Source organism: Nipponia nippon, unplaced genomic scaffold (assembly GCF_047370975.1).
Source record: "Nipponia nippon isolate SJK-2023a ecotype South Korea unplaced genomic scaffold, ASM4737097v1 scaffold_11, whole genome shotgun sequence".
In the NCBI taxonomy this organism is placed as follows: Eukaryota; Metazoa; Chordata; class Aves; order Pelecaniformes; family Threskiornithidae; genus Nipponia; species Nipponia nippon.
Window position 1 is genome coordinate 26,464,523 of NW_028262302.1, and position 16,753 is coordinate 26,481,275.

General features: G+C 43.3%; 1 protein-coding gene and 1 non-coding gene across 2 annotated transcripts; one reads left to right on the forward strand and one right to left on the reverse strand.

Annotated features, from left to right (window-relative positions):
* Window positions 1–33: 33 nt before the first annotated feature.
* On the forward strand, window positions 34–106 carry TRNAK-CUU (transfer RNA lysine (anticodon CUU)). Its single transcript has one exon. It is a non-coding gene; the product is annotated as a tRNA-Lys (tRNA).
* Window positions 107–3,918: 3,812 nt separating this feature from the next.
* ACTR10 (actin related protein 10) lies at window positions 3,919–16,714 on the reverse strand. Its single transcript, XM_087748038.1, has 13 exons — window positions 16,560–16,714; window positions 14,333–14,405; window positions 13,730–13,812; window positions 12,574–12,682; window positions 10,836–10,943; window positions 10,403–10,470; window positions 10,016–10,095; window positions 9,576–9,611; window positions 7,963–8,042; window positions 7,799–7,872; window positions 7,256–7,337; window positions 5,588–5,789; window positions 3,919–4,524 (listed from the first exon to the last, which is right to left on the reverse strand). The coding sequence occupies exons 1-13, from the start codon at window positions 16,634–16,636 to the stop codon at window positions 4,343–4,345; spliced, it is 1,254 nt and encodes a 417-aa protein (XP_087604164.1). The 5' UTR covers window positions 16,637–16,714; the 3' UTR covers window positions 3,919–4,342.
* Between the last annotated feature and the right edge of the window lie 39 nt (window positions 16,715–16,753).

The window sequence follows — 16,753 nt, forward strand, 5'->3', positions numbered from 1 at the left end:
GTGAAGGGCAGTGGCGGGAGCGTCGTATGCAGCGCCCGGCTAGCTCAGTCGGTAGAGCATGGGACTCTTAATCCCAGGGTCGTGGGTTCGAGCCCCACGTTGGGCGCATTGGTTTTGTGCTCCACTGCCGGCTTTTGGCGGGCTCCGAGCGGGAAACGGGTGCCTCAGCGAGGCTGAGGGGAATTCGCCCCCCGCACCGGGGGGGGCCCTGACAGGGCCGCCCCCGCTGCAGCCGTATCCTGGAGCGCCCTGCCAGGGATGGGAATAAACGCTGAATTACAGGACAGAAAGCATTTTATAAATTATCTAACTGTAAGAATTAAATGTCTGCGAATAAAGGAGGAGCTGTGGACTCCCGCGGGTGCGGAGAGGTCTCACAGAGGGATCTGGATACACTAGAGAGCAGTCACCAGCCCTATGAAATTTAGCAAAAGGGTGGGATTCCCCACCTGGATGGGGTAACGCTGGTTCTACACGCAAACCCGGGGATGAGGGGTGGGCGAGCAGCCCTGCAGAAAGAGATCTGGGGGTTTGGGTTGATGGCAAGTTGAACACGAGTCAACACTGTGCCCTGGCAGCCCAAAGGGCCAACCGTGCCCTGGGGTGCGTGGAGCACAGCATCGCCAGCGGGTCCAGGGGAGGGCGACCAAGATGGTGGAAGGTCTCGAGGGCAAGACTTAGGAGGAGCGGCTGAGGTCTCCTGGCTTGTTCAGCTTGCAGAAGAGAAGGCTGAGCGGTGACCTCATCGCAGTCTACAGCGACAGGACACAAGGAAATAGAGTCAAGCTGCCTCAGGGAAGCTCAGACTGGACGTTAGGAAAAGGCTCTTCCCTGAGATGGTGGTCGGTCCCTGAACAGGCTCCCAGGGAAGTGGTCACAGCACCAAACCTGTCAGGGTTCAAGGAGCATCTGGACAAAACACTCTTAGTCGTATGGTTTAGTTTTAGGCAGTCCTGCAAGGAGCATGGAGTTGGACTCGATGGTCCTTACGCGTCCCTTCCAACTTGAGATATGCTATGATTCTATGAAAAAGGAGATGAGGGGAATGAGTTAAAGCCCCTTTCCCCAGAGACCAGCTCCCTGTGCATATTCCAAAATATTCCTCCTGTCAGCAGGACTCAGCTCGGCCGGAGCTGTTTGCTTGGCGAACACCAACCTTCAGGAACCGCATCCAGCCCAGAATTGGGAACTTCAGAGGAAAAACCTCCAGCCACTGCAGGGGTTTGTGTCTGTCGCTGTCCTTCCTGATAAACATTTGAGTTCACCGTGAATTTGTCTGCTGCAAGGATCCACAGATCCCTGCCATGCCAGGGAGGGAAGAACTGCAACCTTTAGACTAAAAAAAAAATAAGCCAAATCCCTTTCTACAGGATAACACATTTCAGGTGTGACCTCCAAGGGCTTTCCAGGGCTAGTCGTTCTGAAAAGCAGAAAATAGTCTTTCCTCACTCCTTCGATGAAAAAAGAGTCCTGTGTCTGTCCTCAATGGGTCATGGGACTGTGCTTAAACCCGCCGGTAACATAGGAGTTAGGATTTCTGGTCCTGCAGTGTGAAACAGCAGCTGTCGAAGCTGTTCAGTGACGCAGAAACCCCACAGGAGAAGAGCAGAGCGGGCAGAATGAAGACGAGGTGGCAGAACACACTGGGCTTGTGAAAGGTCCCAGAGCACAAGCGCACAGCAGTACAGAAATACCCCTGAAAAGGGAAGGGCTAAGAATATTCTGAATTTCCTCAGCTGCAGTCTGCTGCAGTTCAGGAAAATGACGTCATTGCACCACCACGAACACAGGCTCCGTAGGAGTTTAATCTCCCCTGCATATCCTTCCCACCGAGAACTCCTTACGGACGTGAGTAATCCCTCCCAGCTCCACGGAACTCGTGCCGATGGCAAACTCTTCTCTCAGGAGCAAGCCTCGGTAGGCTCTGGCTCAGTTCTTACTGAGGCAAGGCACAATCTGGGTCACGGAGCTGCATCCCAGTTATTCAAATTATAAACGAAAATGAGCAGCAGAGCCTGGGTCCGCACGTTCTTTACCCAGGCCTAAGGACGGCTCTCTGCGCCTCACAATGAAGTAGCCTCTACTTTTCAAGCCTGTAATCGCATCACAGATTGTTAAGAACAATTTGTAAGTTAAGAACAGGGATGTAGCAGGCTGGTCTCCAAAAACCGCATTTTTATCTATTTTGCTTTATTAAGCATAACTGCTGCAATCATATATACTTTCTGAAGTCACTCATAAACCTACTGACAACCCAAATTCAATCCCAAATTCCACAACGGGAATACACATATCTAGCTATAGTATTTAATCCATTTTTCCAAGTCCAGGCCCAACAGATAGAACACGACACCGTACGTTTTGAAGAACCCGTTTCTGTGTCACGGCATACCATTCTCATCCTCAGGCTGCCGCAGAAAAGCTCTCGTGCGTGGCAATTGCAAATTGTTTGACCTGGAAACCCAGAAAGTGTTTGGACCGGAGACTTTCACGTCAGTGCAAAGAGGCACTGGCCAGGCCCCATTGTGCTTTGAGGACCAAGAAACGATCTCTAAAAGACCAACCTCATCCCAGGACTATAAAACAACCATTAACAACCACTCACAACCATGCCCGTTTATTTTTTTTATGCTGCCTGTGTAACAGCTGCACAGCTCCTTCAAAGTAGGAGCAAGGAAATTTAAAAATACACTCGCTAGCACCTCTGGAGAGAAATCATCCATGGTAATACTATGAGATCACTGTTACCAACCAGCAAAGTCTCACCTATGACAGACTAACACTTTAAGCAGTGATTCCTGGGTTTGTTGTTTTGTTTTGTTTTTTTTAAATTTGAAAACCATTAAGATAAAAAGAAGCATGTCCTACCACGTGCCAACTAACACCATATGTTAAGGTAAAGCATATACGAAACAGAACGACAGAATCGTGCGGAAGCTGACTTAAATGCCAGAGCATGCTGCCCTGTGTTAAGTTTTACCACAAGAACGTTTCTTTAAATAGATGCTTAACTTCAAGAAACGTGCTTCAGGAACCACAGCAGGTGGTGAGCAGACAGCACGGAAAATCAGTCACAAAGAGCATGTTTGTTGTAATAAAAGACTCCACCACCCCCACCAACCCCACTAATTTTATAAATATGCATCCCCCCAAATTTGAGATAAACAACTACTCCTCAGAGTAGGATTTAAACCTCGGTAATGAACAGATGCTGGCAGGGTCACCGTTTAGTCAGCGAGTCAAATGCAGTGCGTTGCTGGCCAGTTTAGTGGTATTTGAGGCCAGGGGAAACCCCTCTCCCAGGCCGCGAGGCTGCTGAGACGCAGCGGTCCCGCCTGGAGCGCCCACCGGGAGCCACAGCTCCGCCTGCAAAGTTAATTCACAGCAGTGTTAGGGAAGGACAGGGAGAATCGTGACAAACCCAAACCAGCAGCGCTAGCAGCAGGATGGAAGTGTACGTCTTTGTTTGCCCACGGGAGTGCTCCTTCTCCTTCAGTATGTAAAGTTACAGCATTGTTAAGAACTTATTAATTAGCCAACAGTTCCTTAACATAGTGTTAATATCCAAATGTACTTTTTTTGTTGTTTTCCTTAAGCAATGTATTGCATTTTCATTTAATAGATATTTCTGTGGGACAGTGTAGTATTTCTGATGGTGGGAAGGAGGGCAAAGAAGTGACTTCTGAACTTAACATTTCAATAGGAGATTCAAGACCTCCTTGCACCCCTGTTTATAATTCTTACACGGTTGAGTTCTTTCTTGGAGGAGAGAGACCAGGAGAGTTTTTAGCTCAGCGCTATGTGAGAACTACGGGCAGAAGAGTTCTTTGCTAAAACTCTCAAAACAGGACTGTGTCCAGGGGAAAGACTGCTCCAGCACCTTTGCTAAGCAGCCCCAAACCATTGCCTCACACGTGATTCAAGGGTGGAATATTTTAATACAGAATTTGGCAGAAAAGCTTCCATAGATGCTTCCCATAGTAGACTGCCCTTCATTCTTCTAAGCATATTTAAAATCAAAATATCTTAAAACAAATTCTCTCAGCAATGTCATTTACTGTACAGATAAATAACAAACAACTCAGTAGGCTACAACTCATGACGGTACAGAATTTCTTCAGAAGAGGACAAAATAGCACAGTAGTTGCTGGGGTTAAGTTTTTAAACTGTAACTGGACGTGATTTTAAGTAGCGTTAGTACCTACCACCATATACTCTGAAAACATCCACGTCATTCATATTTAATAGTGTTACACACAAATTACTTAATAGAAAAAAAAAGGCAATGCATATATATGTACTTGAAATAGATGAGGAGAATCCTTGTGTAGCATTTAAGTGCTTATTTCTCAGTCGAAAAAGCCCTCTTCATCAGCGGCGGGGGTGCTTTTCCAACATCAAACATCATTTCCAGTGGAGGATTATTAAGACAGCACCAGTCAGGTATGCGGCCGGTCTGGCTGTAATATTCTCTGGACACAGACCGGCTCCCAAGTATGTCCTGAAGTGCTCCAAAAATGGCTCCTACATTATTGGGGAAAACGAAAATGTTGCATTAATTTGATGTACTGAATTTCTTTTTCTAGTTCTTCCCATCAAGAATCTCAACTGTTTTTTTTCAGCTCTGTCCTAAAAATTAAAGGAATGAAAGGCTCTAGCCGCTTTGCCTTTCAGCAGCCCAGGTAGTCCCAAATCACTTCCATTTACATCCCTTGAAAGTAACTGAAAACAAAGAATCACCTAGTCTCTGCTGAGAACAAAACTGGCCTAGCTGACCTGCTTCTTACAACAGGTTTTCCTAGACATTTTTATTTTAAGCGCTTCAAACAAACCACCTGGTGTTTAAGGAAATCTCCTCTCCCCAAAAAGGGTGTCAGGCAGTACCCTAACAAGTGTCCCCGAGCCACGAGAAGATTCAAACCACAGCAGCAGACTCGCACTGCCGGTGAAGAAAAGTATCAGAGAACTTGGTGCACGTAAATCATTCTTGTCTGCTCATCCTAAAAGTAGATTGAAGAGAAGAACTGAAGACCTCAGAACCCTCCTTAAAAGAGCTGCTACCAACGGGAAGCCCTTCTTTTTCCCTAACAGCAGCGAAAATCCATCGCAGAGTTTCTGTATTTGTTACTGGCGGCTGGGAAGAGCACAAGGAGTTTGCAGCCTCCGGCCTCTCTACAGCTGACAGCTCCTCAGTCAGTAATTAAACTTGTTTTTTTCAGTAAGCGGATCTTCCTACACGCAGCAGGTCTCTGCTCTGCCTAACCACTTTACCGGTGCCACCATATGGCGGTAGCCCCGTACTGCACCCGAGTCCACACCTCATCTTCCACACTGCCGCCACACATTGCACGTCACCTGTTTGAAGCTCCCATCACCTGCAGTGCCATTCTGCCCTCCCAGTGTCCCAGAGGGAGCTTTACTCTGCAAGATTCCTTCCAGGAGGGCATAACAATTCCACAGAGCTCCAATGCAGCTTGATTTCAATAGTTCACCTAAGTTTTCCTGCTATTCATTCATTACAAATCCCGCTCGGAAGGTTTGTTTTTCCGCTTTGTACCTTTGCTTTAACAGCTGGTTTCATTCTTACCTCCCAGCCAGGCCACACAGTTGGGTTTGGCAGGTGGAGTGTGAATTCTGAAGGTTTTAGTAGCAAGGACTTCTTTGTATTTCGGTTTCTCTACCAGGTATCTGATTTCAGCCATGAGCCTGTGAAGGAACCCTGGCAACATTGCGGTGCCACCAATCACTACCAAGTTCTCTGCCAGCTGCTTCCTGGTGTCTATGGGACACTAATGCAAACAGGAATAAAAAACCCACAACGCTTTAACCACAGCTGCATGAACAAGCATTCAAAGGTCTGTTAGAAATTCAGTCCGTTTTTCTACGCGCTTCAGTCGCTGTGTTCTCATACGTGGCTGAAACATAACCGGCATAATTTTTTCCCTAGACTTCCCAAGAAAATGAGGCTTAAGGAGCTGCCCAGTCGAGGCTTACCTGAGCACACTGTGAGTCCTGTAAAGCCCTTCGGCTGAGACAGGCCAAGACGACAGAGGCAAGAGTGACAGTAATTCCCACAAGCTCCGGGAGAAGATAGGCCAGAGAGAGGTGAAGCCTCAACCAGCGCCCTCAGAGCGGGAAAACTGTTACATATGAGATTGACTCCTTTTAGCTCCACGTGGGAGAAAGGTGCTACACAAGGCTCAGTGGCAGAAAAGGTTTCTGCTGGAGCTTGCCTGAGGCATTGGATAACCCAGCTAGAACACAGGCACGAGAAAACCGAGCGTTGTCAGTTCTGCGCCCCTCACAAGCAGATCTGTGCTATCCCTTTGAAAAAAAATCCAGACTGCCGTGGTCCTCTTGTCCAGTGGAAGTAACTGGACGCTATTTAACACTTGTAAATTCAACGTTTGTCTTTCCTCTGGCCGAAGGGTGGTGCAAGGTAAATGCCTAGAGGTACAGGGGTGAGGGGTCCAGGCACAGATCTCATTAAACAGTTTGTTTTCATAAGGAATTCTAACTGAAATGTTTGTCACGTCATCCAAGCCTATGGCTCTCCAATAAATTGTCTCAGCAAACTAAATGGCATCAATAACTACAGGAAGTCAACTTTAATTAAGATACGGACACCGCCACATAATGAAAATTTCCATTTATAGTGGTTTTCTAATGCATTTTTTTCCTAAATATAATAAGAAATGAAGTGTTTGTATATGCCAAGAAAATTTTCCATAATATATCTAATATAGCGCCTGTAATAGAGATGTCGAAATGAATTTTATCCTATCCTAGGTAAACCAGCAGTCTGCAGGATGCATAAAGTCTAACCCTGAGCAAAACACCTCGAAAAAGGAACAGAAGACCCGTGTCATTTCTGTTTAAGCAGTGTAATTCCTTTAACACCAAGTATTAGCTACTCCTTTGTCGTTACATCCATAGAGCCTCGCCCCCCAAATAAACGCAAGCTAGTTTATTACTTTTGCCGAGAGGTGAGCACTACATTTCTTAGAAAACTCTCCCAGACACACAGCAGTATACCAGGGAGTAAGAAAACTGTCACAGAGCGGATGACACGTGGTGACTTGCTACCCCGCAGACATTCATCACCTGGCAGAACCCTAGGAGTTACGCTGTGCTCAACTTTTTAAACCAATCGCAACCTGCAGTCAGGAGGGTGTTTCTCTAGAAAGAGTCACTTACAACAGCAGGTTCTCTAAGGCTGAAGGCATTCAAAAAATTGTTTGTAATATAAAGATACCTGAATGAGCGAATCTAAGATCAAAGTGGCAACAGATGTCTCTTCATTATCCTGTTCAAACAATATTTCGACAACGGAGTCTCTGTTGAAAGGACAGGAAACGAGCGTTAATGAGAAGCAATACTACGCTATGAGCTAACACTCCCGAACAGCAGGGCTGGAAATAACTACAGACTTCCTGCTGACAACACATCATCACGACTTCTTCTGTCACACAGCCCATGCACCGGGCGGTGCCAGCGGGGAGGAGACAATGCCCTGTTCACTTCATTAAACCTGTCTCATCCTCCTGCATTAATATCCCATTTCTGTTTCCCCCATCCCTCCAATCTGTTTGCTCTCACCTTCAACTGTGAGCTCTCTGGAGAGGCTGACACCTCTTACTATGGGCTTGTGCGGCGCCCAGCACAAAGCCTTAATTTAAGAGACATTAGAAGCATATGCACGTGTTTCATTAAAATTCAATTTTATGAAAATTTATGTGCTTTTAGAGTTGAAAATATATCCTCCTAAAGACAAATACTCTGCCATGGTATTTCTTACCTGATGGGGCCAACTACATGGAGAATCTTTTCTCCGTCTAAAGGATAGTCCACATCCGGAGGCGGTGAAGGACGCTAGAAATAAAAACACATGTGCATTATTTTAGAGGCCAAAAAGGCTACATCCACTTCAAGAGACCAGGACAAGCTTCATTCTCCACCCACCTCAGCACCGCCATCAACGTTGAACTTGGCTGCTTGGATTTTCAGTCCCCGTTGGAGATCACTCACAAAACAAGTGCGGACTTCATAAAAGAAAAGGAAGGAGCAGAAGAGAGACTTTGTTGGATCTTTTCATCACCAATAAAGACAATAATTTTGCTTAATTTAGAGAAGAACATGCACTTCAGGCCCTTGCTGGCCCAAGACATTATCAAATAAATGAAAAGAAAAACAGTCTCTACACTTCAGCAGAGTTCAGATGCTATCTAGACCACGGGTTGAAATGAAGCTGACGCCAAAACCATGCTAGGACAGCCAAGATTTCTTTCTCAGACAAGCTGTGTAAGATTTAAAGACAGAGGGACGTTACTAATCATGCCTTCGGTTACCAGGAGGTGCCAGGGGTTGTGTTCTGCTGTCAAACACACCATTGTGGGTCTTGCACCGTGGCTCCAAATGAGATGTTGCTCATTTTCTAAACAAGCTGCAATCATGCAATATTTTTCCTAGTGCAACTCTTCAGCACCCTAAGAATTACAGAGGTTTTTTTTTCCTCCAGGCAACACTGACAGAGCACAATTTCATTTGTATCCCAGCTGTTGGTGTTATTATATACTTATTTATTTGTACCTGGCACAAATGAGTATCTTCTTCATAAATGGCTGTCATAAAGAAACAACCCTTCAATACCCAGGCAATCATAATTTCAACCCTAGCATATTATATCTGGTTCCAAAAGACTGCATAAAAAACCAGAACTGATCAGCAAATTGTGTTCAAAGTCCAGGAATTAGAAAAGCAACTTCCATCTGACAAAGCACCAGCTGCATTTAAGTTATTTTGCACTTGACTGTAGGATTTCTTCCTAATTTGGCCCAAGAGATATATACTAGTTGCTATTTTCTACGATTATATATATCTTCATATCTCTTGCACATGAAACATTACATAGGAATTCATCCAAGTTCTGCCCAAAGATAGACTCTATTTTTTTCTAGTGTAAATGTAGTCCTTGACTCATCTTCCCTACCTGATTAACATGCCAAAATGTCTTTTATTCATACTTCATTTTTTTTGCAAAATTGACTTTAAGGCAAATTGAGCCTTCTTAGTTAATTTGTAAACAAAATTAACTTAAAATATTCTTATGGCATGATGTTAAGACTGCTTAAATGCTGCATTTGCAACCAAAACATACCTATGATAACAGGTTTGGAACATTAGATCTGCTAACTCTAAGTCCCGTGTAGCGTACACACTGTACACATTCATACGCAGCCAACAAAATGTCGGTGGTTCACAAACGCAACACAAAGCTAACCCAACCTGCTGATCATAGGATACACACAATAGGGCAATACTCCTCCTGTAGTCTGCCAAATGTATCTACGAGCTACGTCCTTACAGCATATAGGCTAAACCTGGAAGAGGAATTCAACATGGTTTTGGTTTGGATTTCAAAGAGGAAGAGCACGGAGAGTTCTTCCAGTAGGTAAGAAATATGGTAAACAGCGAACATGAAATAAATCTCTAAATGTAAAGTATTGCACACTTGTTATTATCATACTCTACTGCACAATTTAATAAACGAGAATTTCACGAAGCAGACAATTTACCTTTTATATCCTCTACTATGTCTTCTGGAACAGAGCCTGAAATAAAAAAATAACTTAGAACAAAAGCTTCTTAAGTAGAAAGAGAATTTAAGAACGAAACTAAGTTTGAATTACATTTAGTACATTAAAGTTTCACTTTGACAGCAGCTTTTAAAGATTTCTAAGGAAGAAAATATTAAGAACGGAAATAAAAAGTTTGTCCTCTCTCAAAACATATTGAAAAAATACTACAGAACTTTTATCTCAGCTTTCATTCAAACCTGCTGTTATGAGCAGCTTATCATAAACATAATACACTTGTTAAATATGGAAAAAAGAAGTCATGAAAATAGATCATAGAAGATGCAGTGAATACTAATGCCACTTTATTCACTGTTAGTATTAATCCACTTTCCCCAGTGCAAGTTCCCAGCACATACGCTACATCAAACAGACCTTACCCATCACAGATGGAAGGCTTTGTCCTTTGGCTAATCCTGTATCAACTGTGCACTGCTCCAACAACTGATACTCCAGCTCCCTAAAATATCGCACATTAAGTTAGTTAAAGATAGCTACTAACTCAGGCTGATTCTCTATATTACGCTTAAGGGACAGTATTTATTCCCTTCAGTTACATTCCTCTAAATATAAACCGAAGCAGATCTGATTTCCACAGCTTTTACTACATCAACAAAAGCCAAACAGTGGTAACTTTAAAAATCGGATGCTGTCACAGCAACAGTTACGATTGAAGTCACATTCAATAGGAATCTTTGGTCATTAGTCAAAGATGAACTTTCACAAATAAATCATCGGTAACCTGGAACGTATAACTGCGAACTTACTTGTGGATAGCCTTTCCTCCCAGAGGAAGAGAACCCCAGCAGCTCAGAATCGGAATTCCCTCATATATCTACACGAAGATCAGGAAATTCTCCTTTTTTGTCATGAGTCTTCAGTCTGCTGAACTAAATGCTTTTTCCCCTCAACATTCTCTTGCATTAGCTATTGGAAACACTTTCTAACTGCTTTTCTCCAAAACTAATTTCTACTATATAAAGGCTGGAGTTATGAACCACCCTTCCCAAGTTTCGAGGGAACACAGATTTAGCATGGCAGCTGTGAAGAGATTCCCCAAGTCGTGATCTCTTATGGTCAAAAGCTGGACTGGCTGATCCGTTCCTATTACTTTTTAGCACACTTGAAGTCTAGAAAAATATCATCTTGTCACGACAGCCTTACTGCTGAAAATTTTGTTTGTGTATTATTAAAGGATACAGGCAGCACCAAGCTTTCTGCATATCCACAGTCCAGCACCATGGCAGAATTAATCCCAAGTGTTAGGAGAGACATCAGATGACTTGGAGCAAACAAAACGGAGGGTACCTACACGGAAACCAAAAGGACAATTGACAGAAGGGGGGGAAAAGCAACAAACCACCCAAAGCACCAACGCTTCCCCCAAATGTGATATTAAAAGCAAAACCCAAACAACTGTATCTTGAGGCATCTGTTTTTAATTTAGTTTTTAAGGTAGTGTAGTAATGAACAAAATACAACAGGATTCTAAATTCTACATTCGCCTTATTTGTGGTACATACCAGTGACTTCAGTCATAGCGAATCTTGGAATGGGCTTGTAAGAAAAGCAAGTGTTAACTATAGAACTCATCTGAAGCCATAGATCAGGTTTCTTATTGTCATTCAAAAGAAATTAAAGAAACTAAAACACAGCTACTTCAAATGTTGTATAAAGACTTGAAGATGCGAACAAAGGTGCCAGAAAACCCATAAAAGTGTGCTTTACACACTGTTGCACACAACCTCACAGCAGAGGCGGTTTAAAACGCTCTCCTCAAAGCAACGTGGAAACTCAAGTCAAAATTACACGAGAATTACTTCCTTCTCCCAGAATTCCATAAATCAAGTTTCCTAGATAGCGACAGCTCCTTTAGTGGAACACCTTGAAGTGTGAATTAAATCAGCAATTTCAATAAATCCTGCATTTAAGGGCAACATTACTGATACTTAGCCCAGAGACACAAGTTTAATATGGACCCTATATTAATATGCCACTCTTATTCTTTGCACCAAACGGAAATACTGGCCAGAGAGAATTAACCTCACATCAGTACTAGCTGGCGTCTTAACAGGTTACAAAGTCTCTCCATCAAAATATGACTTTCCAAGGCACGAGTCATTTTCGACATCCAATTTTGCATGGGAGTGCTTTATCTGAGACCTATTTTTCCCCTGTAAGGGGATTACGGAAAAAAAACCCAAATCACTCAAATCTTTGAGTAATTTTAAGTCATCAGAAAATTTTATCAGTAGTAGGAAAGAATTACCCAGAAGTTTAAGATTAGTTGGTAAACTATGTTGTGGAAGGACAGTGCAGAAGTACTGCAAACAAACTAGATTCACCACTTTTTATAGAAGAACCTTAACCTTTGTTCTATCTGAATTGAAGAAGCATGGATTCACTTTCCAAAACATTTTCCGTTAGAACTAAGCAAGAATTAGGTTAAGACTTTTCTTCAAAAAGACTGATTAAGCAGAGAAGATAAATTTCAGGTAAGCTCTTATCTAAATGAGCACAGCCTAGGCAAAGATATTGACTCTGGCAGAAGTCATGAGATTTGCTGACAGAGCACTAACAAGTGTTTAAATATAAATTCTGGCTTCAGGCAGCGCTCAATGGGGATTATTGGATCTGTCTGGAACAGTGCGTTGTGAGCTGTATTTTCGTACAAGCCAGAGAAACCTTTCGGATTCTTGTTAACAGCTCCTGTTTTGTGGCCTCATGAAGAGTCAGAATGGAACAAAAATACCCTTTAGTCCAGTCCCCAAGCCCTACTTCCCCAGACAACCATCAGCTTTTTTTCATCTTCCTTCTGCCTCTCTCATTCTTTCGGCATTATTTTCATTTCTTTGTTCACATCGGTAGTGACTCTAAGTAAAATTTCTACTGGCAAGTGCTATGCTGAGCACAGACAGTACTTATGCAAAAGAGGTACCTCAAAATGCTTGAAAAGGACTCTTGTGAGCGTGTCTCTGAAGTGTGAAGGGCACAAGACGGATTCTATGATCACAACACGGCGGTCTCTGGGATTCACTAGCAGATGTCTAAAAAAGGCAAGACGTGTAAAACAAAACTGGTAAGTTTCAGCACGTATTATGAGACCTACCTTATTTTCATATTCCATTCTCCTCAAAAACCCTAAAAATTTGGATTTAGATAGCAGTTTCTACAGCAGATCCCAAAGTCTTTTTCCCGAATTTAAAAAAAAATCAACACTTTTCCTACAAGAAAGCTAGGAAACTGAGTTACAGAAAACAAGTTATAGAGCTATCTGCCAGCAGGCTGTAGTTCTGAGTATCTGTTATACGTTTCTAAATCAATATAAAGAAATGCAAAAATAGGCACGCATAATAGCCATGAACAGCTTGTCCGGTGTCACACCGTGTGTCCGTAAAAGAGGAAGAATGACGATACAGATGTCCTGATTTCAGTGAAAGAGGACGGAATTGTCCTGATTTCAATCACAAAGTGATGATCAAGGACAGGAAGAAAATAAAAAAAAATAACCAACACCAGAAGATCTGAGGCACAGAAATTAAGTACTTGTTTCCCTGTGTCAAGTGATGATTTTTACTGTGTAAAAATAAGGATTGGAAGAAAAGAGAAGAGACTAAGTCCAACTTCATTACTCACTAATGAAATTCACTAAAAATACAGTAAAAAGATGCATGACTGAGGTAAAAGTATTCCACAGGTTGAGAGTCCTCCTTCCAAACCGCTGTCACGTGGAGAGAGTTCTGCACTGATACGAGATGAGCTTCAGCCCTACCAAAATCAGCCCAACTCCTTAGGTAATGACTTTCCCCTATCAAGTCCTTTACGAGTGCCACAGTTAAAAGGCAACTTATCAAATACTTTTTATTTCTAGAGAGCAATTGATGCTGCAGGACACTAACTCTTTGTAATATAACCTGAATCTCAGCACCACTGAATTTCTCCTGCAAGAACAGAGCCAGGCAGCCACCTGCAAAATCTTATTTCTGTTTCCTCACTCAACTAGGCAGCAGTCTCCAGTCGCACTTCCAACACCTCGGTGTACTCAGAAAAGAGCTGCAGACGGCTTGAATAACTGACAATCGAGAATCTCTTACCTGAAATACAGCATATGGATGAATTCCTTCAGATACGAATACAGCTCTTCTGTATTAATATTATACTGAACAACTTTGACAGGCTGTAAAATAAAAATATCCCCAGTCAGCTTAAATATTAGGCAGCGATTATATATAAAGAAATATATACATACATATATCTATGATAATATATTATGTCTGAACATATATAATCTGACATATATAAAGAAACACTCTTACCTGATTTGCTCTATGTCCTTAACAATGCATCTCATAAACTCACCCTGTAACTAAACTCCAGACTTTATTAATACTAATTTTTTTATACTAGTAACTTATCTCAGCATTAGTTTTCCAAAGCTGCCATCCTCTACTGAAAAAAAAAAAAAAAAGCATAGCTAGGCAAAGAAATTTCTCAATAAATGCCCCAAACATAAGCTGCATGGCTGATGAGTACCAATTAATACCAGTGCTGGTATCACACTTACTTGTATTTAGCTACAATCTTTTAATAGCAGCAGTTATAAGATAATGAAAAATAGTTTATGATGGACAGAAAACGTTCTTTCTACACCATAAGACACCAAACATTGTAGAAGTAAGTCAGGTAAAATAGTTTACCTTAGCAACATCGGGCTTCTTTATTTCACTAGGAATAATGCATCTTGGTCCTGTTTCTCCTGCAAAACCACACCTAAAAGAAAATGTTGAAAACCTTACCAGTTGAAGTCACTATTTAACATACTGGGCCTAGGAATCATCAAAGAGTAATTAATAGGGGTATTTCTGTGACTGCAAAGAGGTGTTTTGCATATAGCTTATTCTACCTAGCCATTCTGAATGAGAAAGACTGTATACCTCTTTATTGACTCCCTCTCAGCTGCATTAAACAAGTTTTCTTCACTGCTGTAAGGACTGTAATGCTTGACTCTGATGTGCCTCCTACCGTCCACTGAGTACAGATTTCTGTTTACAGTCATCCATCCGCAACCTTCCTTACTGCCTGTTACATTTCCAAAGAAATACCTTCCTGTGCCCTCCATACGGGCCCACAGTTTTCACTGAAGCTCTCAGTAAACACAGGCAAGATTAAGTTATCGTGTCCTCTTTAAATCCTCACGTCAAAGACAAAAGATAAAGATTTAATGACCACAATCATGCAGATCCTATGGCCTATTGTACTGCTGACCAGCACCATTCCATTGACACTTTTTTCCTATTTCCAGCCTGTTTAATATTTTGAAATTCATTCCCTTCACAAGCATCCTGGGTGATTTAAGGCATCGCTGCCTCAAGATGACTGGTTACTACTCCAGGACTCCTGACAAAACATGGGAGTTCTGCATCCAACTTAGATGCAACATAATAAAAATAGTAGCAACTCCAAAACAAAATTTTTTGGAAACCCATCTGGTGTTTATAAAGAGACTGCACCTCAAAAGACAGAAGAACCATGGACTGAAGTGAAATGAAAAAAATAATTTGAAATGAAAAACAAAAGAATTCAAGATTTCAAGATTTGATTTTAAGAAACTCGGTGGCACCCCCATTAAGCACAAATATCAGAAGAAAACTATGGTAGAAAACACTAGTAGAAAACTACAAAGCTGCTGGAGTTCAAGTACTTTTAATGCTAGAGGTCAATTAAGACTTTATTTTGGTATTTGGTAACTGTCAACATATTTCTTCAGATCATTTCAGAAAAATTCTAAAAACAGACATAAGTCAGAATTTAATTATTTTCCGTGGTCTCCCGAACAAAGAGGTGTGCAGTCGGGGTGTGTATACGCAGTTGTCCTTGCCTGTCATCCTGACAACTTTTGAACTTTTGGTTAATTTCAGCCTTATTTGGAAAAGGGCAGATCTCTCTCGTATAATTAAGTTGCCATCTCTTCTACAAGAATAAAGGTTGGAAAGAGACCCTAAAGACATACTATTCAGGGGAAGTGCTTTTCTGTGAGAGCACTTTACTAGACAAATAATGCCCACAGGATAAAACCTTACAAGCGCCCCAAATTTGGGAGAAACTTGCGATCAGCAACACGACATGAATCCACAAGAAGCTGCTTGTGGAATCACTTGTTTCCATCACGAAGACTTTGTTAAACCCTCTCTATAACCACACTGCAGCGATCTCCAGGTAACGAAGCCTGCCTGCTGGTCTGCAATTACACAGTCACTTGAAATACCAGCAAGGACAACTTAAGACAAAACCAAGTTTGGACAAGAAACCCTGTTCCTGCCACTCCTGCCTCTTTACACAAGCAGAGACATCCTCAGGGCTTCAAGCAGGTAAACGCATCCACGCAGATACAGCCACAGGCCCAGCCTAATAAGAATAGCATATATTGGAGGTGATGCTGCTGTGGCAAGATAATCTCTTTTCTCTGGGCGCAGGCCCCCTCTCCAAACCGGCCGCTGAAGCCCAGGGAGCATTTCCAGAGTATTTTAGCCCCAGATGCGGGGCCGGGTTGCTTAAACGGCCCCGTTCCGGCAAGGGCTCCGGGCACCCGGGACCCGGCCACAGGGAGGGGAGCCGGGGTTGCCAACACGACGGGGTGTTTTGACGTGGGGCGGGCCACGACGTCAATACTAAATGCTGGGCGTTTCTCCTTCCACCTCGAGTTACGCTGGATTTTTACCTAAACCACCCGATTAAAAAATAAGGCCGTTATTGTCGGCTTTGTGCCACGCAGATCACCACAGAAAGGAGGTGAGGGGAAGTAAACCCCACACAATCATTCGTCCCGACGGCAGGCCCGCCCCGCGGCCGCGACACCGGCTCCGCGGCGAAGCCTGTCGCGACACGAAAGGGGGCAGGCGGGGCGGGGAGCGCGGCGGCACTCACTTGGTGAAGGCCTCGCCCAGGTCTATCACCACGGCGGTCTTCTCCCCGCCGCTGCCCAGGCCCTCGTAGAGCGGCATCGCGGCCTCCCGGCACCTCAGGCGGCGGCGCGACGGGGCCTTCCTCCCGCCCGGCGCGGCGCGATGGGGGCCTTCCTCCTCCCCGGCGCGGCGGGCTGCCCGCGGCGCCTGTCCGCA